General features: G+C 46.1%; 1 protein-coding gene across 1 annotated transcript in view; it reads right to left on the reverse strand.

Annotated features, from left to right (window-relative positions):
- Positions 1–11,902: 11,902 nt before the first annotated feature.
- Positions 11,903–23,565, reverse strand: part of LOC142558097 (prolyl 4-hydroxylase subunit alpha-2-like) — a 29,574-nt gene continuing 17,911 nt past the window's right edge. Inside the window, exons 8-10 of the mRNA XM_075670258.1 lie at positions 21,362–21,430; positions 14,138–14,234; positions 11,903–12,361 (exon numbers count right to left, since the gene is read on the reverse strand). Of these exons, the coding sequence (XP_075526373.1) occupies positions 12,267–12,361; positions 14,138–14,234; positions 21,362–21,430 (261 nt within the window). The 3' untranslated portion in view covers positions 11,903–12,266. The remainder of the gene's footprint in view (positions 12,362–14,137; positions 14,235–21,361; positions 21,431–23,565) is intronic.

Below are 23,565 nucleotides of genomic sequence, written 5' to 3' on the forward strand. Positions count from 1 at the left end.
CACTATATGTAGCCTTCCCATTGCACCGACACAAAAGAAATCAATTACAAGACGGGTTGTTCTTCTACAAAAAAAAAAAAAAAAAGAAACAGAGGCAGGGAGCAATTAAACTCTGCCATTTACGATAAGGTACAAGTTCGCAGACAGGGAATGGTGTGTTAGTGCACGCATGATTAGTTTCGACAAATATAACAATAAACACACCATAAGTGTGGACCATTGATGCTACAAAATCTGTGGATAATGATATAGAATGTTACATGATAAAATAAATACAAAAAAGGACCATACGGTTCCGATGGGAATACGTTCGAGGCAGAGCACGTGGCAGAGCGAAATAATTGACGGGGATATATCCAGTGAAAACCTTCCACATAACGTGCAAAGACATTCAGTGCGCACGTTGAGATATTGTGCAGGGAGCCTTCTACGGCCGCGTCCGTGTTCACCCGAGCCCTCGGCTAACAGCGCCATCTTGGGTTGGCCGATCTCAAGCACCTCATTACACTTTTTTTCCAGCAAACAGCCAGCAAATATCCTGCCAGCGTGCGCAGCCTCAGATGTCCATGGGTAGGATTGCTCGGCGCGCGCTCGACCTCTCCCGCTTTGACTATACTGAACGTCGGAGCTCTTCCTTTCGTGAGGAAGCCGCACTTGCTGGCGTTCAGCGCGATGGAGGACTGAACTCATGACACAGTTCATTTGATGGTCATGCTGCGCACCTAGGAATTTCTATGACGATTTGATATTCCCGTCGCTTCTGTGGAGCGACCGGGTTTTCCAAATGCTCAGTGCCCACGCAACCTTCAGGATCGACGAGGTGAGCTAGAATTTCAGAGGTGCTCTCGTGAATCGCAAATAGACTTAACTTCGGAGATACACCTTTCACGACTACAGTTTGGTGCCGTGGAGGAAGTAAAACACAAGTAGAAGAGACAAGGGAGCATGCCTTGTAGCCCCGACAAGCCGGCCTCGACAAGCCGGCCTCGCCTAACGCCGCCCCGCTACTTGCTCTTTGAGGCCCATCTGCGCGACGGCTCTTGGTGAGTAGGCCCTGTACGTCTCCATTATTGTCTGACCTTTTCAACACACTGTTTGGCATGCGGTAAGCCTTAGCGGGCGCCCTTGTCACCATCGATCCTCACCACACACTCTCTGATGTGCTCTCTCCCGCACATTATGTGCACTCGAAGGCTAGAAATTATGGCTTGTGCACCAGGCGGTGAGGGACTAGTTCCCAATAAGCCTTTCCTTTATATTTTTATGACTGGGCTTCAAGATGGTTACGGGACGCTCACCTCCTAGTCGTTTTTCTTCCTCTGTGCTTAGTGCTCGTGTTCATTGATGTTGACTGCTTGCCAGTGCTTGGAACAACCCATCTGAATTTTATGGCACGTAGTGTCAATGACGAAACTACCTTTCATTTTCCGACCGACCAGGACTTACGAAATACTCATCGCCTATAGATCGATGTCCGGCAACTCAACAAGCAAAACAGTCAGCGGTGATATGGTGGTGTTCTGCGGTGATATGGTGAATCGTATTTAAGAAGTGGCATTACGTAAAGTGAAGTTGCGTCGTGCAAAATATTAGCAGCATCCGCTGTTTCTTACGAGGCAGGCCTCCATACCGCACAGTGTCAGATAGAAAGAACAGAGTTCCACCTACAAATAAGCATTTCGATATTCTTTAAAGATCTATCTAGCACATTTTCCCCTTAAGCGAAAAACTTCCATCACTGCAAAGTTCGCGTGTCATATTTATTTCTTACAAGGCATTGGGATGCCTATGAAACAAGAGTCTTTCTTTGCGTGTTCAAGATTCTTGTGTATACATCTTCATAAGTGTTCTTGCGTTTGTAATATCTCTGCATGTGCAGTATTTAGTCTCGCATGAAGGTCTCTTTTTATTTGGCTCGTTCACTTTCGAGAAAGCCTGAACGAGTTTGAGCCAGGCGAAGTGGACCTGCCTCCGTCGAATATTAATCAGTGAGGCCAATTGAGCCCGGCTGAGTAGAAGTCTGGTGAGTTTGAATCCGAATGAGCCCGTTTGAGTAAAATTCTGGCGAGTCCGAGTTAGTCCTAAGGAATATAAATAATTTTCGAGTGAGTTCCGTTCATTTTGCCTGCATTCATGCTTCCACATGCACGTTACTTTATATCCATGATTAATGTTTGACGTAATTGTTCGCGAGTTTAATTTGAAAAGAAAATTAAATCAGCATTTGCAGTTTCTGCTCCCTGAATTCTTCTTGCGAACTTGTAAAAATGGAAGTAAGCATACCGTGTGTCACAGCTAACGTTAGCCGAGGTGCTCAAGGGGAAAAAAATATTTAAAAAACACGGCGCAAGATGCAATCATAAGTTCACCGTGTTTGACCGATAGCGTTCCGACAGTTGAACACCGTAGGTCTTAAAATCGTGTCTTGCACCGTGTTTCACTAAGGATTCCTTTCGTTGAACAGCTTGGCTAACGTTCGTTGGGACACCCTATATAATACATATAAAATATAATTTACATAGATACCGACACTCCTGTTTAGTGCGCTCGAGTCATGTGCCGCGTAGAGCCAGGAGAAATTAATATAACACGGCAGCTTCAAGGTTCAAGGTACTGCACTGAATTCGGTGTGGCTCTTGCGTCCTCCCAGCTTCCGCTCCTCGCAGGCTTTGTCTCTCAAGTTGGCTAGCAAAGCCGAAATGTCGATTTTTTTGCATCGTATAGCGTGCCGATCCAGGGCTCTAGACCAGGCGTCTCCAAACTTTCCCGCCGGAAGGGCGGAGTGGAAACCAGGGACGCTGTTGAGAGCATCACCCGGTCAAATCAAATATTTATGAAATCAAATATTTAAGAAAAATCTAATATTTATGAAAATAAATTTGTGAACACGGGTAACCATACTGGGCGCATACTTATGCTTCATTGCAATGGTTCGACGTGATTTCTTGAAACAATGTCTTATTGTAATAAGTTGTGTTGACCAACATGACAGAAACGCTCAAGTGTATAGCTAGGGGTTATAATAAGGCTCAAACTAAACATTGCTAATCTGTCTTCAAATTTTTTGAAATAAAGTTTGGTGCTCTTATAGTAATGTTGTTTTATGGGTTTTGAATATAGTGGTATGTCTGCAGCATAGGCAACTAGCTTAAAAGAAAGTGTTTGAGTAACCTTGTGCAACTGTTGATGCTGAAACGAAGAAGTCCTACATTGCAATGCAAGCGCATTGTCTCCATCCGAACTCTAGACGAGGGTAATACAAATGTACACGGTTTTTAACGTTAAGGTCACCTGTGCTGTTATTTTTATTACTACGTCTTCAAACGTCCATTTGTTGGCCTTTCTTATATATTTTGTGCTTATATGTACGCAGTATTATACCACAGTATCTTAGTACTCGCAAAATAGGCGTTGTTCTTTTATCGGTGTTCTGTAAGAGTTACTTGTACAAAATGTGCGGGTCCCATGGACTGTGAGAATCGATGCAAGCGAAGCTTGGCCCGTTGTTTGCTTTTATTGATGATAATTAGCGGTGACGCTTGCGCCGAATGTGTAATTTCTTCAGCTTTTAGTCCAATACGAGAGTGAGGAGTTGATCTTAAACGCGTAAAACCTACGGTGGTTTTACATACCAAAACCACGATCTGATTATGAGGCACGTCGTACTGATGGACTCCGTAAAAATTTGGACCACCTGGGTTCTTTACGTGCACCTAAATCTAAGTGCATTAGTGTCTTCGCATTTCGCGCCCATCGAAATGCAGCCGCCGTGGCCTGGATTTGATCCCGCGACAAAATGCTAAGCGTTACCTTGTGTGCATGACTGATGTTTGTCCGCCTAGTCCACAGAACACACCGGCAGACGTATTTGCTCGAGGCGTTGTTTTGCGTCATTGTTCATAATCTCTAAGAGTTGAGCATTATCATTGCCTCACATGGCATATCGCATCGTAATGGAAGTGTTAAACTTTAATTGAATTGTGGGGCTGTACGTAATTCAATTGATATTTGTAAAATTGTGTGTATACATTGCATGCATACATTCGCGGTCTGCAGCAAGCTTCGCCGCGTAGTGAAGACGGTCCTGTTCCTCGCGACGCTTCTTTCGGGCCTGGAGGTCCTCGACGCTGATTGCACGTTTTCGAGCCATTTTCTGGCGCGTGTTTACGAGCTCGTTCTGCGTACGTGACCAGTACGCTGTTGAGACGCCAGCTCTAAGCGCCCTCTTCAGGCTGTGGGAGAATCTGACGTTTTCACTATCACATCCCAGCACGTGACCTTCACAGCCCAGCGCTCGCATTTTTTTTTTCGCATAGGAAATCAAGCTGAGCACGTGCCATACGCATGAACTACGCATCCCAAACCGCAGCGGGACGGATCGATGTTGTGAGCATCCCGCGAGCGGTGGGTGGCACCACCAAACCCTTGCTATTATGCTGCCTAATGTCCTAGCTTGGTTAAAGAAGAAAACAAGAAAAGGGCAAACAAATCCACGATGAATTCCCATAAGCAAATTTTCTGACCCCCTAGTGTGATAAAAAATAAGATACAGCGCGAAGGATAAGGACTGCGAGAGACGACATGCACGGCCCTGACTTCCAACAATATTTTATTGCGTTTCCACATCGCGTGTGTATATATATACAAGAGGGGACATGGCGCAGAAAATGAAAGACAGTCACAAGGGGTGTTCGAACAGTAAGTCACTGCACTAAGAGCATGGCCACTTGAAAAAAAACGAACATTATGATTTCTATCTGTTTAGATACGAGACTTCACTAGGGGTCAGCGCGATAGAGGGGGTACTAGCGCACATATACCCAGTTTTCCTTGTCCTTCGCTCTGTACGTTATTTTTTATCATGAATTACCAACTAGCCCAAGTAACCAACCTAGTTCACCCTATTGTGAACTTTGTTACTGTACGTTTACGTTTTTTTGTCGTTTCTCTGCTTTTCTTCCACCAATCTTCCAAACGCTTCTTACTAACCTCTATTGCGGACATGTTTACTTTTGCCCTGCTGTCGCTGAACCCAAGGGCTTGAAGGAGGCCAGTGGTGCCTAAATCGATTGCTGGGCAGTCTTCACATTCTAATAAAACATGCTCCATCGTTTCCCTAGCTTTACCGCAGCAAGCACATGCTTCTTCGTCCTTGGTGTACCTCACTTTATGACTTTGCGTTCGAAGGCATCCCGATCTCGCTTCGAAAATTAGCTTCTCTTTAAACAATCACCAAGTGCTTTTTTTCCTGATTTCGTTTTTACCTCTAAGGTAGTTACTCATAGCAGGTTTCTTTTCCATTTCGGCCATCCATGAAATTGTCTCAGCCTCTCTCACTTTGCGTTTGACGTTATTTGTTGCCACGTTGCTGACCGTACCGCTCGCATACTTCCTGGTAGGCTTCCTAGTTCGTTTCCTCCACTTTGAGTCAATGTTTTTCCTCTACAAATACCAGAACACCGTCGCAACCAAGTTACTTTCTTCCATATTCTAAAGTTGTTCTTCAAAATCAATGTTACATTGAGCTTCCCTCACTTCAAAACTTGTCCAGCCCATATCGCCCTGCAGAACTTCATTAGTAGTTTTCCCGTGAGCGCCCAATGCGTGGGGTCCCACTGAGCTTTCGTTGCCATTGAGTCCTGAATGTACCCCCGACTTTAAGCAAACAACCACATTTCCAAATGTAAGTACTGGAAATGTTACACATTACCACATGCCCCGGAGCACTTCGTACCTATTGCATCCCCATAGCGCTCTGTGTTTCGTTATGGCCGCGTTTATCTTCCCTTTTGCCATTGCTGTTTGACATGCCTTTCACTTTTTGGCAAACATTTGCCACTTTGAGAGTATCTAGCTAGCCGCCAACGTCTTGGTAATCTCATGGTCGTTTCGTTAAATTGGAATGTAACAAAATTGGCACAGTTTGACAGGAGTGTATGACGAACATAAATAATGGGTCATGACATGATTATCATGACATGTGTGTAATTTAGGTTGTGAAACAACCACCTACGTCTTGGTGCTCTCAAGGTCGTTTCGTTAACTTGGTAGGTTACCCTCACACTGCTTCGCATAACGTTGATTCCCAGAGGGCGTGAGTTCTGCCGGTTTGTTTTTATTTCCTGTGTCTCCAGATATATATCGCCTTCGTTTATCCATACACCAAAATGTTTGTATTATTTTGCTCGATTATTTTGCCCTGGCCCGGTAATAACCTTCTCTCTTTATTGCTTTTACCGAATACCATGAAACCTTATATTTAACGTTAAGTGACACTGCACAGCTTCTTTAGTAGCCTTCCTGTGAGCGCTCAGTGCGAGCTTTGCCAGTGACCTTTGGTTGCCATCTATTCGTGATTGCACCCCTGAGCAAACGAACAACTGCATTTTCCGAGAGAAAGTCCTGGAACCCGTTTGCCAAAGGTATTTCCTGGTCCTGTATTAACACTGTCTGCTCACTTTTTTCGTTGAATACCATAAAACACTATTCTTTAACGCTTAATTTTCATCCTAAAGTCTCACGTTCTTGTCCACACATCAGCCAAACATTGCATATTATTTTGTTCGTTAGCAAAAAATACAATGTCGTCCGCTTTAAATAAACATGGTAGCTGCTGCTCAAGTATTGTGCTACTTGTTTGTAGGAGACGTTAAATTGAATATTGATTCCTTCTAGCGCCGTTTCCATCCTTACCATGCTCATCATAAACAGCTAGGTGGCGTCACTTCTCAGGCGCCTTTTCAATGTGACACCACCTCGCGGTGGAAAGAAAAAGCTAAGGAAAGTATATATTGTTTCTGTATTTTAACTCTTTGCGCTTACGATCTTATGAAGTACACATCGTGACTGCTGTGGAGCGTATTTGATTTCTCGTGCGCTGAAGACGTTCACGTCGAGTTTCCCGACATTTTGCTAAGCCGCTATCTTGCAGCCTGCAGAGTTTTTGACTTTGATGCTATCTTTGCGAGGCTGTCTACTTTGACATCTTCGTCAGGATCGGAACGAGACTTGAGATGGCCGCTGTCCATTTAGCTATCTACTGTAGTGGAGCACTGGAAAGCCAGCCCATAGTCGCATCTCGCCTTCGGCTCTGTGATTTTAGCGTTGGCTACTAGGTAATATTGCCGAGAACTGAAGCTACCTTGAAAAATAAGAGGGCTATTTGCTGAGATCAGCAATTTGTTAGTTACACATCTAAGAAATTTCCTATAGGATCGTCGCTGATTTTGTTATTACGAGGGCGAGGTGGGCATAAAAGTTTGCCGCCGCACGCCAGCATGTGCGTGCGGCGGCAAATTTTACTGAAACCTTTTGTGAACTTTGACGATTACAGCGAACACACTCAAAACAGGACGATCACACTGTCCTTTATATCCACGTTGGTTAAGGAAAGTAAAATTCCAACGTCCCCGACAAATCATCAGAACTAGATTTGAATACCTGTGACCTGGGCTGTATGTAGAACTACGATGGCTGTAATGACCATAGTTCACAGCAATTTAATACTGAACTTAGGAAACCTTTCCGCAAGCTGTGCTGAGAACTACCTCTTTTCAATAAATTATTGAAATTATCCAGCCGTTCAATCATTCCTACAAGGTTTTTTTTTCATGGTCATGGCAACCGCCCCGTACACTGAAGTTCAAAAAGCATGCCCCGACCCTATCTCCTGAGCCCTTTGTTGATAGACGCCACGATGGCGAGCATGAGCTCCGCGTACCAGAAGGGAGAAGGCCACTTCAAGGAAGTGCACCTCCTCGAAGACATCGAGAAGAGCAGCGCCGAACTCCGTGAATTTATGCGCGGTGATGGTCCCCACCTGTCGCGACATGAGGGCCAGACTGCGTATGGCCGCCTGAACGTCTTCCACTAACCGCATGTCTGAGCATGGTCGCCAGCTTGAGCAGCACGGCGACCTAGAAGCAGACGAGGCCTCCCAGCTGTCGATTCGACAGGGAGAACATTCCGTCCGAGTGCACGGACCGCCTGGCCGCGAGCGCCAACACGCGCATCAAAGCGTTTGCGCCGCTGCTGGCTGGGCTCGGGCGTCTGGACCGTGCTGCACTTGCATACTTGAATGGCTTGTAGGATTGGGTGCAAAGGTCGACGATGGCGAATACGATGAAGAAACATATTAGGAGTGCTCTGCTTAGACTGGGCATTCGAAACTGATGCTTAGCGCTGGGTTTGAGATCGGCGTGACTTTTCAGCCGCTGGGGCTGGAGCTTGCCAACCGACGACATGAAGCTGTGGCCGCTTAGCGTACTCGCCAGCAGGCTGGTGAAAAGCTGAACGTGAGCGAAGGAAAGGTTTACTCTAGCGCTCTCGGAGAAAACGTCGATTGCCAGAGGGACCGCCTGGTACGCTGCCAGGACGTCGACGATTATGAGCACAAAGTAGCGCGGCCACGTTACGGGGGCCGATTGCTCTTGAAGATCATCCATTGCTCACCGTGGTCGACCGTGTCTGGGTGGTGTCAGGAAAGGCTCACAGGGTTTTAAGCGAAACTCGTCCTGGTCGCAGTTGCTGGAACAATGCGTATTTTGATCTATTGAGAGATTTTCTCCAGCTTTTGGTTTTAAACTGAAGCGCACGTGCAACGAATTCACACCTTCTTGAGAATGCTATCCCGAAGACCTCCTGTGTCCTGCGTACAACGATTTCCTTTGTATCCTTTGAAAGTGTCGTCAGGAGCAACTGTGGGATCAAAGAACTACGCTGAACCAAGTGGCCCAATACAATCAACCAACCGCACCCGCGAAGGACTAAGTGCTAGTACTATGTGTCATGAGGAGTAGTCGTAAAAAATATGATGAAAGTGTGAAATAGTCTGTCAGTAGTAAGACATACTGTGGATGCTTCACCTTCACAGCCATATTTTTGGCTTGTAGATCGGTGCATCGGCGCCAGACATACAGTTCACGCTATTGTCGAACCTCTGTACTCGTTAATTATAAAATAAGATATGCGTATTCGGACATTGTGTTGCCTAAGAAAATCAACGTACAATTCATAACTACTTTATTGAGCTTGTGAAGCATCAGCAATGATTTTTTCGAGGGTGCGCAGCGGCTGCGGATATAATGAATATGCACGCCCGATAAGTAGAAGTACCTCGTTGAAAGAAACCCTCATCGATCGGTTGTACAAATGCTCACTTGATCTAATGATATGCATCGTTCGAAGTGGGCGACCTGCATGCACCTGACTACCTTCTTTTGTTCGTTTTCATTGATTACTTTTCTCGTCCCGGTCATGAAGTCGAGGTTTGAGCCGTTGAGTACGTGTCACTGGTGCACTTTTCAGTCGATACATACTCTTTGAAGCGTTGCGGGTCCAAGACATAACTTTAACACTCCATTGCTTCACAAACATTATCGACGCGCAGAAGTTACTCCTGCCTATCGCTTTAACACGTGCGTAGAGGTGGTCGAAGCCAGTGTGTCGACTTCGACGTCAACCGTTTGTATTTGACAGGTAGCTGTTAGTCTTAAATGTGAGCTCTTTCGTCGACTTTCTTCATCCGCTCACTGCAAGCATTCTTGCTTTCTTGCGTTTTCTTTTTGTTATCGTAATCCGCACATGTCCCGCAGTTTACTAGTTCTAGTATATTTGCGCTATATACATCTTGTTAAAAGCCTAAGGGCCAAACAATGAAATCTTACCTTGCCTCAGTGAGGAAACCTTCATTGCGGTCGGGCCACCTTATGTCACTCTGAAAGCTTCCTTACTGAGGGGCCCTCAGTGAAGGCTTCCTTGGTGCTTCCTCTGCGTAAGGCAGGTCCGAAGCTACCTTCATGCGTCCTTGCGCCGCTCCTGGCCCTGAACAAGCGCTTCACCTCACTGCTTAGCCACGTGACGTTTGCTTGCTCATACGCGCTGTCGCTCGCTTGCAGAGAGGCAGGAGCACGGTACGTAGGTGTGCTTGCTTCAGTCGCACGTTCGGCATGAGTGGCGTTCGTGGCGTTCCTAGGCGTTGCTAGGCGTTGCTAGGCGTTGCTGGTGTACAGCAAGCTTTGCGCTTTAATGTGGTACTCTATTACGTTTAGCATACAAACAAAGAAAAACTGCGCAAAAAAGAACAAGACAGAGAAAGAACCACACGACACAGGCGCAGACTAGTCTGCGCCTGTGTCGTTTGGTTCTTTCTCTGTCTTGTTCTTTTTGCGCAGTTTTTCTTTGTTCTCATAATGCCATACCAACTAGCCCCTCACCGTACGCATCTAGCATACAAAACTAGAAGAAAGCGCGCACGCGTCTCTATATTAGCACTACAATTTAGAAGTTATGCGGCTATACAACATATTTTTATTGAATTATGGTGTTCACGTAAAGCTTTTGAGTGATCCTCTCGAATCCAGGCATGCGGCAACCCTTCCTTACGTGAGCACGGGCGAAGGGAGCGTTCACACTACGCTTGGGGCCGTATAACGTAAAACTATTCCAATATGTTTTTATTCCAATTTCCTGACGTCAAATTTGCGTAAACGCCGACGCAAGCATCGGGCAGTCACCCGCAGGGTTGTCTGAACAAACCAATCAAAGGCTCCCCTCGTTCATTGGAGGTCACATTTGTTTGCTTGAAGAACGAGTAACATTGCCTGCACTGAGCGGCTTGTTTTATCTAATTGGCTCGCAAGAGGTGAGGAGCATGCTCAAGTGGAAAGGGATCTCATGGGGCCGAGCCACTGCACTGAACATCGATAACAGTATGAAGAGGGTGGTGCCGGCGTCTGCGATTGGTCCGCTTTCGCTTACTTAGCTTGCGGTTGCTCGTCGACAATCGCGGCGGCATGCAACGGAAGCTTAAGAATGACGCCAAAACGGATCCTCAGCAAAGAAGAATTGGCAGAACGAGGTCATAAACGTGCCGAAAGTTCTCAAAAATGTTACACGGCCACGTAAAAAGATTTATTACACTCAAATAAAACCATGCTCTGCGTTAGAAGCGAGTAGCCAGTCCCGGAGCGATCGGCGGCAGACATATTTTATTCCTTTCGGAACGGGGCAGCCTGCGGCTATTCAGAAGAAAATTCAGTTTTGTTCGGTATAATAATGCATCTTTATCGCGTACACGTCACTTTGACGCGGTGAGTTTTTGTGGTTTTGTGACGCCGCGTGAGAGGCAGGTGAAGTAGCTGCAGCCCGAAAACTTTTGACCAACAACCGAGGGGTAATGCCAAAAAGGCATTGAATCACAATAACTATTTTTGTTTTGATCGGTCAAATAATGCATAATCAGTGTGTACATGTCATATCAGATGGGGAGCTATCGCGGTTTTCGTGACGTCGCGTGAGAGACAGGTGAAGTGGGGGTGGTCCAAAAAAGTTTTTCACCAATCGCGGTGGGCTGATTGCAGAATTGGAATAGAAAAGTTTGGAATAGTTTTACGTTATAGCGCCCTTGGTTCCTCGATCGGTCTTTTGCTGTAAGGAGGCCTCACGTAAGCTTAGGAAGCGGTCGAACGAAAGGAACGTTTGGTTGTTTGGGCCTAAGGCACCACAAGCCCTTCACACAAGGAATCCAAGGCAACGCACATCGTAAGAGTTCATCGACCATACGATACCGACTCTTTACAGCAATGACACAACTTACTGTCACATTAATCATAGTATTGGCTTCTTTTATTAGGCTTAGTTCAGCATTATCATTCTTGAAGCACGCCGTTTCTTTTTCAATTACAGTTACTCACCTTTTACTCAGCAATGAAGAATGACGCGGCATGTTTCGCAGCATTTCTTTCACCTTTCCATCCATACTGCTGTACATTCGGCTGTAGTAAATAGGGTCGTGTCGGGGCCAAGCTTCAGTTTCGTTGTTAATGAATAAAAAAGTGTGTACAGAGACTTTGAAGTTGAGCGTACGTGGCTACTGTATTTGGTAGTAATCTGTTATAGCGTCACAATAAAAGTCGTGCAAATTTCAGCGCTAGCGATATCAACTGTCGGTGGAGGGCCAACATCCTCAAGGTGGTGTGCTGTAGACTGCACGGACCATCCTCTGACTCTTCAACATGCTCAAGGTCCTGCGCTTTATTTTGGCATGTGCCGTACCTTGAGCTTCTTTTTAACACCCTCAAGGTGGTGTGCGTTCCTTTACATAAACAATCATTTGATTTTCTTTTCTCTTTATTTAAAAATAAAAACAATAGACACTAACAGGGACGACCCGTCGTTCCCAATGAAAAAAAATTGTGAGGAGAAAAGTACAAGAAGGAACAAATAAGCAGCAGGCACAAGAAATATAGTAACACAGGCAACAACTATCACAGCTTCACAGAATCTAGCGTCCGTTTCCGTTTCGTCGCTGGGCATGGTCGCTTGAACATCTGGCCATTGGTTCGAATCCATAGGTTGGCGACTGCAATAGCAAAGACAGTGCAACAGAGTATGTCAGCTAAGATATAAAGTGGAACTAAATAGTTAAGTTTAGTAAGCCGCGCATTTTATTCCGTCAGAAACGTATGGTGGTCCGATGTGCTACCATTAACCAGTTAGGAGTAATTGTAGTACAGCACGGCATACCTAATTACGGGCAGCCGTCCTTGCTCATTGTCACCTCGAGCGCTCAGTCATAACCGCTCTCGCCATTTGAACCGTCGCGTCATACCGCGTCGTGTCGTCCCACATCGCCTGCGTCCACCCGTGCCGATCGTCATCACGCGCCAGCCCCAGTATCAGACCTCTACTCGGTTCGCGAGTCTCCTCCGTAGCTCAAAAGCAGCTGCGCCTCCACTCTTTCCAAGAAATTCACTGGGCCGAACATAAGCGCTTTCGTCTACTCTACAGCCCGCCGCTTTCCTTTTTTGGACGTTCCCGGAAGCTGTCCGCTGTCCGTCCTGGGGCACCACCTCCGATACTCGCCACCCGCCACCGATACAGAGGCCCTCCCACCTGCTCCACTAGGCGCAAGCTTCACTCTCGCAGACACGGCGACGCCACAACCACAACCTTAGCGAGTCATTCAGTGACCACTGCAGCCCTGATGCTCTCGGCATTCGCGATTTCACCTCAAGCAGCAGGCGAGCCTTCCTATGTTCGGTGTTCACACCTTCCGCGGATGCACGGCCTACAGAAGTTTTGGAAGAGCAGCTCTGTCACTGGCTTCTTCAGCTCGAGAATGACTTCTACATCATATCAATATGAGTGATCGACACTACAGCGCTATTACCACGCAAGTCCAGAGCTTCCAGACTGTCTACCTTTAGAGCACCGACTTCTACAGGCCGGGGCACCTATACGAGAACGTGCGGCGGGTCGCGATCTCGTACTACGGTATCACTGTGGCTGCGCCTCGCTCACAACCTACGCTGCCGGTGCTGCCTGGTACATCTTCTCTCGGATTGCGTGAACCCGACACTACCAACGACGACACCATCTGCACATTTTACTTGTGCTTTATTACTAGACTTTATTTCAATAGCGCGTCACACTAGGAGAAGGGTCCTGTGGCGGCGCAACTATCGCCTCCAAAGGAGGTGAAGGAGATGGGATCACGTGCAAGTAGCGCGAGAATAGAACACGTCAGCCCGCTCGACCTGAGTGGCGGTGGTGTCAGCCGCAACAGAGGTCCTACTGCACTTAAATAAACCGTGGTTACGGCGGCTACCTCTTCGCGCGACCACCCACACTATATTTAGCTGCAATTGGTAGCCAAATAATAATAAACGGGGGTTGGCTTTGTGGACCATGCGGTACTCTTGGCGTGCATTCCCAATCTTTTATCGTTTCCGCTAGCAAAAAATGTTTTCACAATTTGCGTCAGAGTTCGAATTTTCCTGTAGACATTCCACTTGCTCGCGATAAAGTATGCCTCTGGTTCTGAAAGCCCGTAGGTGCAGTCGGCGTCAGAAGTTTGGGGACCGCAGGACGTGTGAAAAAGTTGAATTTCCCAGCAGTTTGCGAGCGTAACCAGTAAAATTGTAGAGCACTATGTTGGTTGCATGTATACATACTATTACAAGCTGGATGTACGAATACCACACTGCGTACATGCCCAGAATTCGAAAACATTCAGTTTTTCATTTCTGGTATTCTGTCTTTTTTTATATTCCGTGGTCCGTAAGCTTTTGACGAATGACTGCGGGCCCTAAAAGTATAGAGAGAAAAGGCGCATTGCTGCATGCGTAGGACGTACCGTGCTTTGTGCCGTGTAGCACCGAGCATGCGCCGTGCAAGGTGCGCACGTCGTAGCTGCCGTCCTCGCGCATGTTGTACCAGAAGGCAGCCGAGCCCTGCAAGAAGCGATTACGCACACATAAGTGGTGATTATAATGTTCGGTTTAGATTCATTTCACCCTGATTCAACAAGATTGACTTAGTGAACGTAGCATAGCGAGGCACAATGAAATGTTAGGAAAAGTGCAATCTGCTGTTGCATTTTCACTCTGACAGCAAATAGCGACCTCTCAATACTGCGAACCACGCCTGTATCTCAGTGGCCATGGCGTCGAGCTTCTGAGCAGGAGGTCGCGGGTTCGATCCCCGCCACGCAGGCTACATTCCTAGAGGGGCGAAAAGTAAGAACGCTTGCGTACCGCGCTTTGGACGCAGCTTAAAGAAATGCAGATGCTAAAGTATGATCTGGAGGCCCGCGCTACTGCTTGCAATTTTGGGACCTTAAATTATACATTCCGCCTTTTTCATATTTATGTGCTACTCTGCCGCACGCCGCTGGAAACGTTTTAGAAGGGTGCTGGGGCTTTCGCCGGTTGATTTGTTAAAAATTTCATTATGGGGTTTTACGTGCCAAAAGCACGATATGTATATGAGAAACGCCGTAGTGGGGGATCCCGGAAATTCGGACCACCTCAGGTACATTAACGTCCACCTATACCTAAATACACGGATGTTCTCGCATTTCGCCCCCATTTGTATCGGCGCCCATTTTGAGTGTGCGTCGGATGTTCGTTTCGTGGATCGCTATAGAGAAAGGTTTAATGATACGAAATGCATAGAGGTTGGTCTGAGGTACATTCCTCTAGCCAGCTACTCTGCGTTGCGGAAAAGGCAAGAGGGAAAGAAAGAGGGAAGAAAACGGCGCATGATGTGTGACGATGATGAGGAGAGAGAGAGAGAGAGAGAAATAGAAGACAGGAAAGCAGGGAGGTTAACCCGATGCACGTCCGGTTTGCTACCCTGCACTGGGAAAAGGGGGTACGGGGATGAAGAGAGAGAGACACAGAGAGAGAGAGAGAGAGTACAGTTTCGCACACAGTGGAAGGTTCGCACCCAGTCTACACACGGTTCCTAAGACCTGTCGACTTGAGGTATTTCAAGAGCGCTTTCGTGGCCTTCTGTGCCATCGAAGCGTACGGCTAGGGTCCAAGAATCTTCATTGCGAAAAATGGTCTAGATGAAAAGATGTAAAGCATATATAGTAAGCTGCAAGTTTGGGCAACTTAAAGCTTGCAGTCCAGGCTAGTGCTCTTTAAAAAAAATCAAGTGAATCACAATAAATTTTAATGGCTTCTCCGGGACAGCATGTCGTTCCTGGAAGTGATTCAGCACTTACTAACTATTGTGAGAGTAGGCCTGAGTGCACTGTTGCGCTAACTGTGCGGCCGATAAATAAACGCTGAGTTCCGTCTGCTGTCACGGTGGCATTGGAGTTTGTTGCCGCTGTTGTCTGCTCTTGCATCTCGCTCTTTGTATTCATTTTACATTTTCATTAGACATTTCGCATATTCAAGAAAGTCTTCGAGCTCAGCATGCTTCGTCGGATTTGCCAAAGCGGTGCGCTTGTTTGCATCGACAGCTGCAGCTACAAATCGTTGCTAGCCTGATATTGGGGATAAGGCGCATCGATGATAAGAAATAACGTCAAAACGTAGCAAAACATACACATGTGTGCCTATATACTGTGTTGTTCCACCCTGAGACGAGTCTATAGGAGCTGCCAAGTCACTTGAGCAACGGCAACATGTGATCTAGACACATATATAGCGGGCTGTTATTACTGATTCTCACTTTTCGGTAACTTAACCATACTTACACCAACTTACCAACTTACAGTTCGCGCGTGCCATAAAGTATCATTAGAAAAAACTTTGTTTGGCATAAGCGCTCACTTACAGGAGGTTTAATTCTCTCTCGAAATCGCTAATGCCTCGCTGACACGGTTGATAACCCAGCGAGGCGGTTGTTTACGCTGCTGTACCAAAGGCCCTGTCTCTTGCTTCCCGTTTGAAGCAGAGGTAAACAGTGCTTCTCTGGAGTTAAAAAATCGGTCAGCACAACAACACGTACAGACCCACCCATCTACGTAGCGGATGCGACCGGCAGCCTTCGGGAACGGTGACGTACAGATCTTGGCACAGAACTTTGTCGCCGCTTGTCACTTACTGTGCACGCACCTTGCGAAGTGAACCATAGTCGATGTAAAATCGTTATAGTGCCACAGCTGAACTATAAGGGCAGTTTCTTTCGTCGTAACTGCTTATTTGAAAGTTCAGGTCCATCGGAAGCGGGTGCAGGACCTCGACTGGGTCAGGCCTAACCCAACCTTTGCTAAACAGGACCAACATAGGCTCAAACTTCATGTGCGCGGCTTGTCAGCGCCGAAGCTTGTGCATTTCAACTTCGAAAGCATGTTTCGACTCATGTTGAGTGCGATTAATTAAATTATAGATACAAGCGAAGGCGCTGCGGCAATCGCGTTATTTCTTGGACAGCCAATTACGTGGGGTTGGTTCGAACAATCATGGTCGGCACGCTAATTTTGCCTGTGCCGTCGAGAGAAAGCCCGTCGCGCTACGACAACTCGCGCATATCGGTTGAGCCGGTGTCCGCCTATTATGAAAAAACGCTCTCAACGACACGCTGTGCTGAGTAGTATGGTCACTTGTTGGCGTCAGCGTCTTCTCGGTATCGTATCGACCCAGTGTCACCGCACCGCAAACGAGTATACGTCAAGTCAGGCACGCGCTGCCACCATCAGCAAGAGAGGGCCGACGCTGCGAGAAGGCTTCGTCAGCAACGTCATGTTTCTTAAATGTCGGCCAAGTGTAACGCAGGGGTTTGTCGATAAATTTGCTAGCCAATAATGCAAGGCGGCAGTTAAGTGCCTCCCGGTGCAGTCTGGCCAATGCCCTGGCCCCTTTCAGTTTTAAAGTGAAGTTGAAGTCTTACACTACGCACGTTTTCGGCAACGCACCGACGTAGAGCTACATAGCGCTGGAGTTTCAACGCTGTACAAGGCACGAGTGTTTGCTGCAGTGCGCGTCCATGCACTTTCCTTGTTCTGAAGACTTTCCCCTCGATGTCAGGCCGCGCAGGCGCGCGCGTGACCCTTCCTAAATGTTTCGCGACTAATCTGTTAGGCAGAAAAAAATCAAGTGAATCACAATAAATTTTAATGGCTTCTCCGGGACCGGCAATCTTCAAAGCCATTCATGGCAACAATTATAACATTGCTACCTTTCACTGATAATAACCCTATTGATGCTAATTCGCTTACCTTTATGTTACGATGCCTAAGTATAAAGCGAGCGGCCTAAATAAGCTTGACTGAAACCTGACAACAGAACTCCCTGTACCCTACGAACCGGACTGCCCATTCGTGAGCTAAGTGTCTTTTTCAGCAAGAACCCAAATCGGTAGGGCCGAAAATTGTGGAGGTCATATCGAAACTAAGAAATCGACTACGGACATCCATGGGTCTGCGACACGAAGACAGTAGGCAAGAACTGCCGATGACAATTATGGCGTCTAAACTGTCAAACGCTCCTCGTGGGCGCCTGGTCTCAAATCAATAATAACTACTAAACAAACAAAAAAATAATGACACCCAGGAACGAGCTACATAGGAATTCAAGGAGCCAGTACGTACAAGGTGAAAACCGATTTTAGAATCGTATGGCTCGTTTGACTGACAACTGACGCGCCAGGAAGAAACGCGGATGACGAGGTTGACACACTGTGTCAGACGGCGCTAACATGGCGCCGTCTGCTAGAGCAGGGCGCATGCACCGTCGCGCCGTGAAAAACGCGAATTCACTTTCATTTTGACGTGAAATTACTTTAAATTGGTAAGAGGAGGTCGCTTGCTAAATTAGACCATACATACGCCTACTATAGCTTTAACATAAATTAGGCATGCAAGCTTGCTAATGCACGAATAAATGTGACTTGTCCATTTGGTTATGTCATATCTGTACCCTCGGGCCCTTACGCCATTCTGCAGTACGTGCAATACGTTTCCTATACTCTAACTGCCTCCCTGATGCAGCCTTCACGATTTTACAGCTAGGCTGTTAGCTTCTAGTTTGAGATTTTTTCTGGGCTCGTGCTCATCGAAAAACTCACACCGACACACAGCTTGAAAAGGGCTTTCAGTTTCCGCCTAACAGAATTATGTTTTATCATACATTCGATTTACACTCTGAAGCTATCATGTATGCAGCTTGTGTAAATCGTACTTGATGAATTTTCTCACGAAATTCACTTTGAAAAATTCATTTAGTTCAAGCAGGCACTTGCGCTTGCCGGAGGGCATGGAACAATGAGGATGCATGCTGCACTTCCGCACGTCGCTTGTGGTGTTGGTGTTTATCTAACGTCGTCTAAGGTCAGTTGGGGTGGTGGCACGTGTCTAACGTCGGCAGCAGTTTCGTTGTACATCCGCTTTCACGGCGTGGAACGAAGGCGGATTTTATTTTTCTTAGTACTATGAAAGCAGGCAACACATTCGCGAAGGAAGCGTTCGAAAAACCCGACACCCGTGTGCCTTTTATTATTCAGTACGGATGGTAATGTGAAATGTAATAGCTTGGGACACAGACGCCAGGAAAGAAAGCAACCGTACAAAACGGGAAGAAACCTCGTTGAATTTCGTGAAGCGGGAGGTCATCATGTGAACTTCCTAGCACAGTGATCGCGATAAGGAAACGATAAAGAGGAAACACCGGGAAGAGGAAGACCATGAAGGTGAAAGGTCTCGCCATGTTAGCGCCGTCTGACACGGTGTGTCAGCCTCGTCATCCGCGCTTCTTCCTGGTGCGTCAGCTGTCAGTCAAACGAGCCATACGATTCTAAAATCGGTTTTCACCTTTTACGTACTGGCTCCTTGAATTCCTATGTAGCTCGTTCCTGGGTGTCGTTATTTTTTGTTTGTTTAATAGGTATGATTGATTTGAGACAAGCCGCCCTCGAGGAACGTTTGACAGTTTAGACGTCGTAATTGCCATCGGCAGTTCTTGCCTACCGTCTTCGTGTCGCAGACCTACGAATGTGCGTAGTCGATTTCTTAGTTTCGATCTGACCTCCACAATTTCCGGCCATACCAATTTGGGTGCTTGTCGAGAAAGACACTTAGCTCACGAATGGGCAGTCCGGTTCGCAGGCTACAGGGAGCTCTGTTGTCAGATTTCAGTCAAGCTTATTTAGGCTGCTCGCTTTATACTTAGGCATAGTAACATAAAGGTAAGCGAATTAGCATCAGTACGGTTATTATCAGGGAAAGGTAGCAATGTTACAATCGCTGCCATGAATGGTTTTGAAGATCACCGGTGTAATTTGAAATGAGAGTCAGCGAATTGGAAATATAAAATGTAAATTCTAAATAAAGAAATGGGTGTTATAATTTATAGAACTCATTGTTCCGGAGTAAATGGTTGAATGATTTATTTGGATATAATAGGAAACTTCGGACTTGTTTCTTTCCTGACGTCTCCGAAAACTATACGTAATGTTGAACGCATCAACAGTGATAACGTGATAAGAACTGAAAGAACCGCAGAAATATAAGGCAATTTCGCAAACCAATGTCGACAGTCCTGTTGAATGCGAAAAAAGAATGCAGCTTCGCCCTTAATGCTAAGCAGTGACGCTTTATCTGGCGCAATATTATGTGCTGCAGGTCTTGCATTATTTCATCTGGTATCGCTTTCAACAACAGTCGACTAGAAAACGTTTCTTTTAGTGTCGCCTGATCCTCCTTCTTTGTGGAGAGCTGCGCTCCCTGTTGGAAAGCAAGCGGAGGTGAAACGAAAATCGAAACATCATGTTTGCATTTTCTGACATGGTTGGCGACTGCATTTCATTCTAAGTGGAGTTGACGCCAGCCTTCTTATTCTCTTTCCTACCCCATCTTCCTCTTGTTAGCGTTGCCTTCGTTTAAATTTTTGGAACTTGGTGCTTTTTTATAGACTAAATGCACAGCGTGGCGCACCAACTAACGTTAGCCAAGCTGTTTAACGAAAAGAAAGGTTAAAAAAAGAAACACGGCGCAAGATACGGTTTTAAGACCTACGGCGGTGTTCAATCATCTGACCTCTGACGACAAAACAACGTCTGTCTAATAATCGCATCTTGTACCGTTTTCTTTTTCAATTTTTCTTTTCGTCGAACAGCTTGCCTAAAACTAGCCGGGACACACGGTATGTAGCCGACGGCCGGCTCTATATTCTTTGAAAAAGCATGAAGACGGGTTGTCACCATGACTTCGCGCTTTTGTCCCTGTGTGTTTCACTGCTCACTGCTTTCCAACGCGCGGTCGCGCTACGTACGCACAGCGACAAAATATTGCGGTGCACGAGATCTGGGAAAAAGCTGAATATCTCTGCAACCTCACAATGCAGTCTGGTATTTGCATTTAGGGCCTCGATATGCTAACAACATTGTCGTACACAGTTTTACTGGATTCTGCTAGAGGCTGCTCGGGAATTGAACCGTTTCGCAGATCCCGTGGTCCGTAAACTTTTGTTGCCGGGTGCACGTGAACTGACTCTTCAAATTTTAAGCTTTCTCGTTCTTTACTACACAGTTGTTCTTTTTGTTGGTATAGAAACTTTACAGAAAGCTCACTCACAAACATCACTTCAGTTTGCATCACGAGGCGCCTTATTTCCTACAAGGTTCCAAGCGATCCTTCCAAGCGATTCTTATGTGTAAAGCTACGCGGTACCTTTCTATTGCGTCCGAACTGCGCCATGCACTTGCATAGTCAAGGAGTGGTGTTACCTTAAAATTTTGCGCTGCCAGTAGAAGAAATAAGCGCTACATGCGGCGTTTACTTCAAGCTTAAAGTTGTTTTGAACATGTGATCGGAAGAAATTTGAGTAGCGTTATGAAAGGAAACTGTGTCATCACACTAGAAAAATATAAGAGAAAAAAAAACAAAGAGCTTGTACAGCTGCCTACATACTTTGTTAACATATTATAGTTGATGGTAAATGCAATGCTACGTTACGCATTTCTTTGAGGAGCATCTCCCAGCTCTGCTGTTTCCTATACATTTACGGAGGCCTCTGACAAATTTCCAGATCTACGAAGGTTCTGTTCTTTGAGTCCGGGTGTGTTGCGAACATTTTCATACGACCTGGTTTTGCCACGTAAAATAGACTGATCACATGACTCTTACCATTCGCGGAGAGACACCCGCCTTGGCGTAGGGGAACACAGTCGAACCTCCCAAACTCACGTCTGAAAGCTGTCATGGTGAAAAAAAGAAAAGGCGATTTATTAAGGCAACACAGTTACAACGACCATCAGAAGGCAAGGACCACCTTCATGAAGTAGTAGAATTGGAAGCGGCAATGTAAAAGCAAATTAAGCAGTGTTTAATACTTCTGGTAAAGACGGTTTATCAAATGTAGCGCTATAACAGCGATTAAGGAAGTGATTAACAATGGTAGTACAAGGAATGTCGCTTCAGCCAGTCTTTTGACTAGGAGACACTTGTCTTCGTCAGAGCAGCAACTTCTTTTCATAGCGGAGCTTTATTATGATAGAAATTACATGGACATTACAGGCGCATTTCCGCCATTGGCGTCGCCGTGAGGTTCCGTATCAAGTCCAAGGGAGACAAAATCGTCGCTGTGCGCCGTATGCTGTGTGTGAGAGTGAAAGCGTGCGAAGGTTAGCCAGCGATAACGGCCAGCACGAAGCTCAGTTCACTCGCTGCTGCTGCCGCGTTTCCTCACTTCAGCGTTTTGACAGCGACTTTCCACGGTCATGGAGTGAAATGTGTTGATGTTTGCTTGTGCGCGCGTGACCCCGCGCTTGTTAATTCAGTCAGTTTGCCTATGTTTACAAGGTTATACGGCCAGAAAACTACTATCCTTACATCGTATAGCTGTGCACTAATTTGCTATGGCAATCAATTCTTCGTCTTTCGGGTGAAACTACGACTTTTCTTTTTATGTACGCGTTGTTCACTCTCCCCTACCTTCAAGGGGGATGAGAGGGAGACTAGGCTGGTGCGCAGTGCAGGAAGAGGAAATTCGAAGTGCTAAAGAAAACGGGGGTGGGAGGGTGTTGGTGTTGAGTTGCGATGGGTATCGCACAGGTAAGTATACTGCTGTCGAGGAACTTCCCCGAGCTTACAACATGGTATAACCAACAGCAGTACCCTTCAGTGCTACAAAGTGCTCCAGGGGCACTAGTGTCGGAACAACCAAGCGCAGTATACCCCAGCCTTTTTCCATCTCTGTCAAAGCTAAACAAGAAATACAATTTTTTTGTTCTTTTTTGAACACTTCGACTTCCCTGCTACCTTGCGCATAAGCCCATTCTACGCCTCTTGCCATTTTGAGGTTGGGGGAAAGTGAACTTCGTGTGCATAAAAGTGCTGCTAAGGAAAGCAGTTTCTGCCCTGATCAAGGCAAGTCCCCGTGTCGAAGTGTTGGCTCGAGTGACATCTCTTTTTTGCCCAGTGTTCACCCTTTCAAGCATTCATCGCACTGTGAACTTTTCTTTTGCTTGGAATGTTTAAAGAAGTATACTGAATTATCTGTTCCTGTTTAGGGATGAGCTTTGAGTTCCTCAATGCGTAAGTTGCTCGTTTTTAACAACGTAAGTTCAGATATTTTAGAGAGTAACTACTAAACGCTTGCGTTACGCCGACAGTAATGACAAAGGAATCTGATCTCGGCCACTGCCGATGGAGCGAATATTCTTGCAGACGAGTCGTTCTTAGGATGCGCGAAGTAATGTGAAGCACATTTAAAATTTACTCAACACGTCTACTCGAGCTGTACGACATAGACAGGCATCAAAATAATACAGACACACAATATATGCGCTCTTCTGTTGAACGTAGAATAGAAACTGAAAGCATCAAAACATTCGAATCACATTTCTTCTGTTTTTTTTTTCTGCTTTTCTTTCGGTGCCCAATTTTAAGCGAAATATGGTGATGGAGGTCATTTGTGATATGGAACGTACGCGCTCACGACACCAAGAATATTGACGCATATCCGAGCTGCACTTCCCTTGAGTTTGATTTTTCTGCACCACAAAGATTTGATACTGCAGTGATTCAAGCAAATTAACTCTACTTTTCGAAGAAAGCACGTATGGCTAGAACAGCGTGCTCATTCTAGGACACAAGAATAAGAAAATGTTCATGAATTACTGGAACTGAAGTTGCTCATCAGATGCACCATAATGGTCACTCGGTGAATTGTTCATTTAATTGCAACAGGATGTTTTTTTTTTCTTGCCTTTATCTTTCACAATAAAAGACAATGTTTTGCTTACTTGTTGTTTTTTTTTGAAGAAAGCTTCGTAGGAGCACGTGATGACTTTAAGAGAACTAGGTACTTTTCTGTTCGGGCGTAACGC

Source organism: Dermacentor variabilis, chromosome 9 (genome assembly GCF_050947875.1).
Source record: "Dermacentor variabilis isolate Ectoservices chromosome 9, ASM5094787v1, whole genome shotgun sequence".
In the NCBI taxonomy this organism is placed as follows: domain Eukaryota; kingdom Metazoa; phylum Arthropoda; class Arachnida; order Ixodida; family Ixodidae; genus Dermacentor; species Dermacentor variabilis.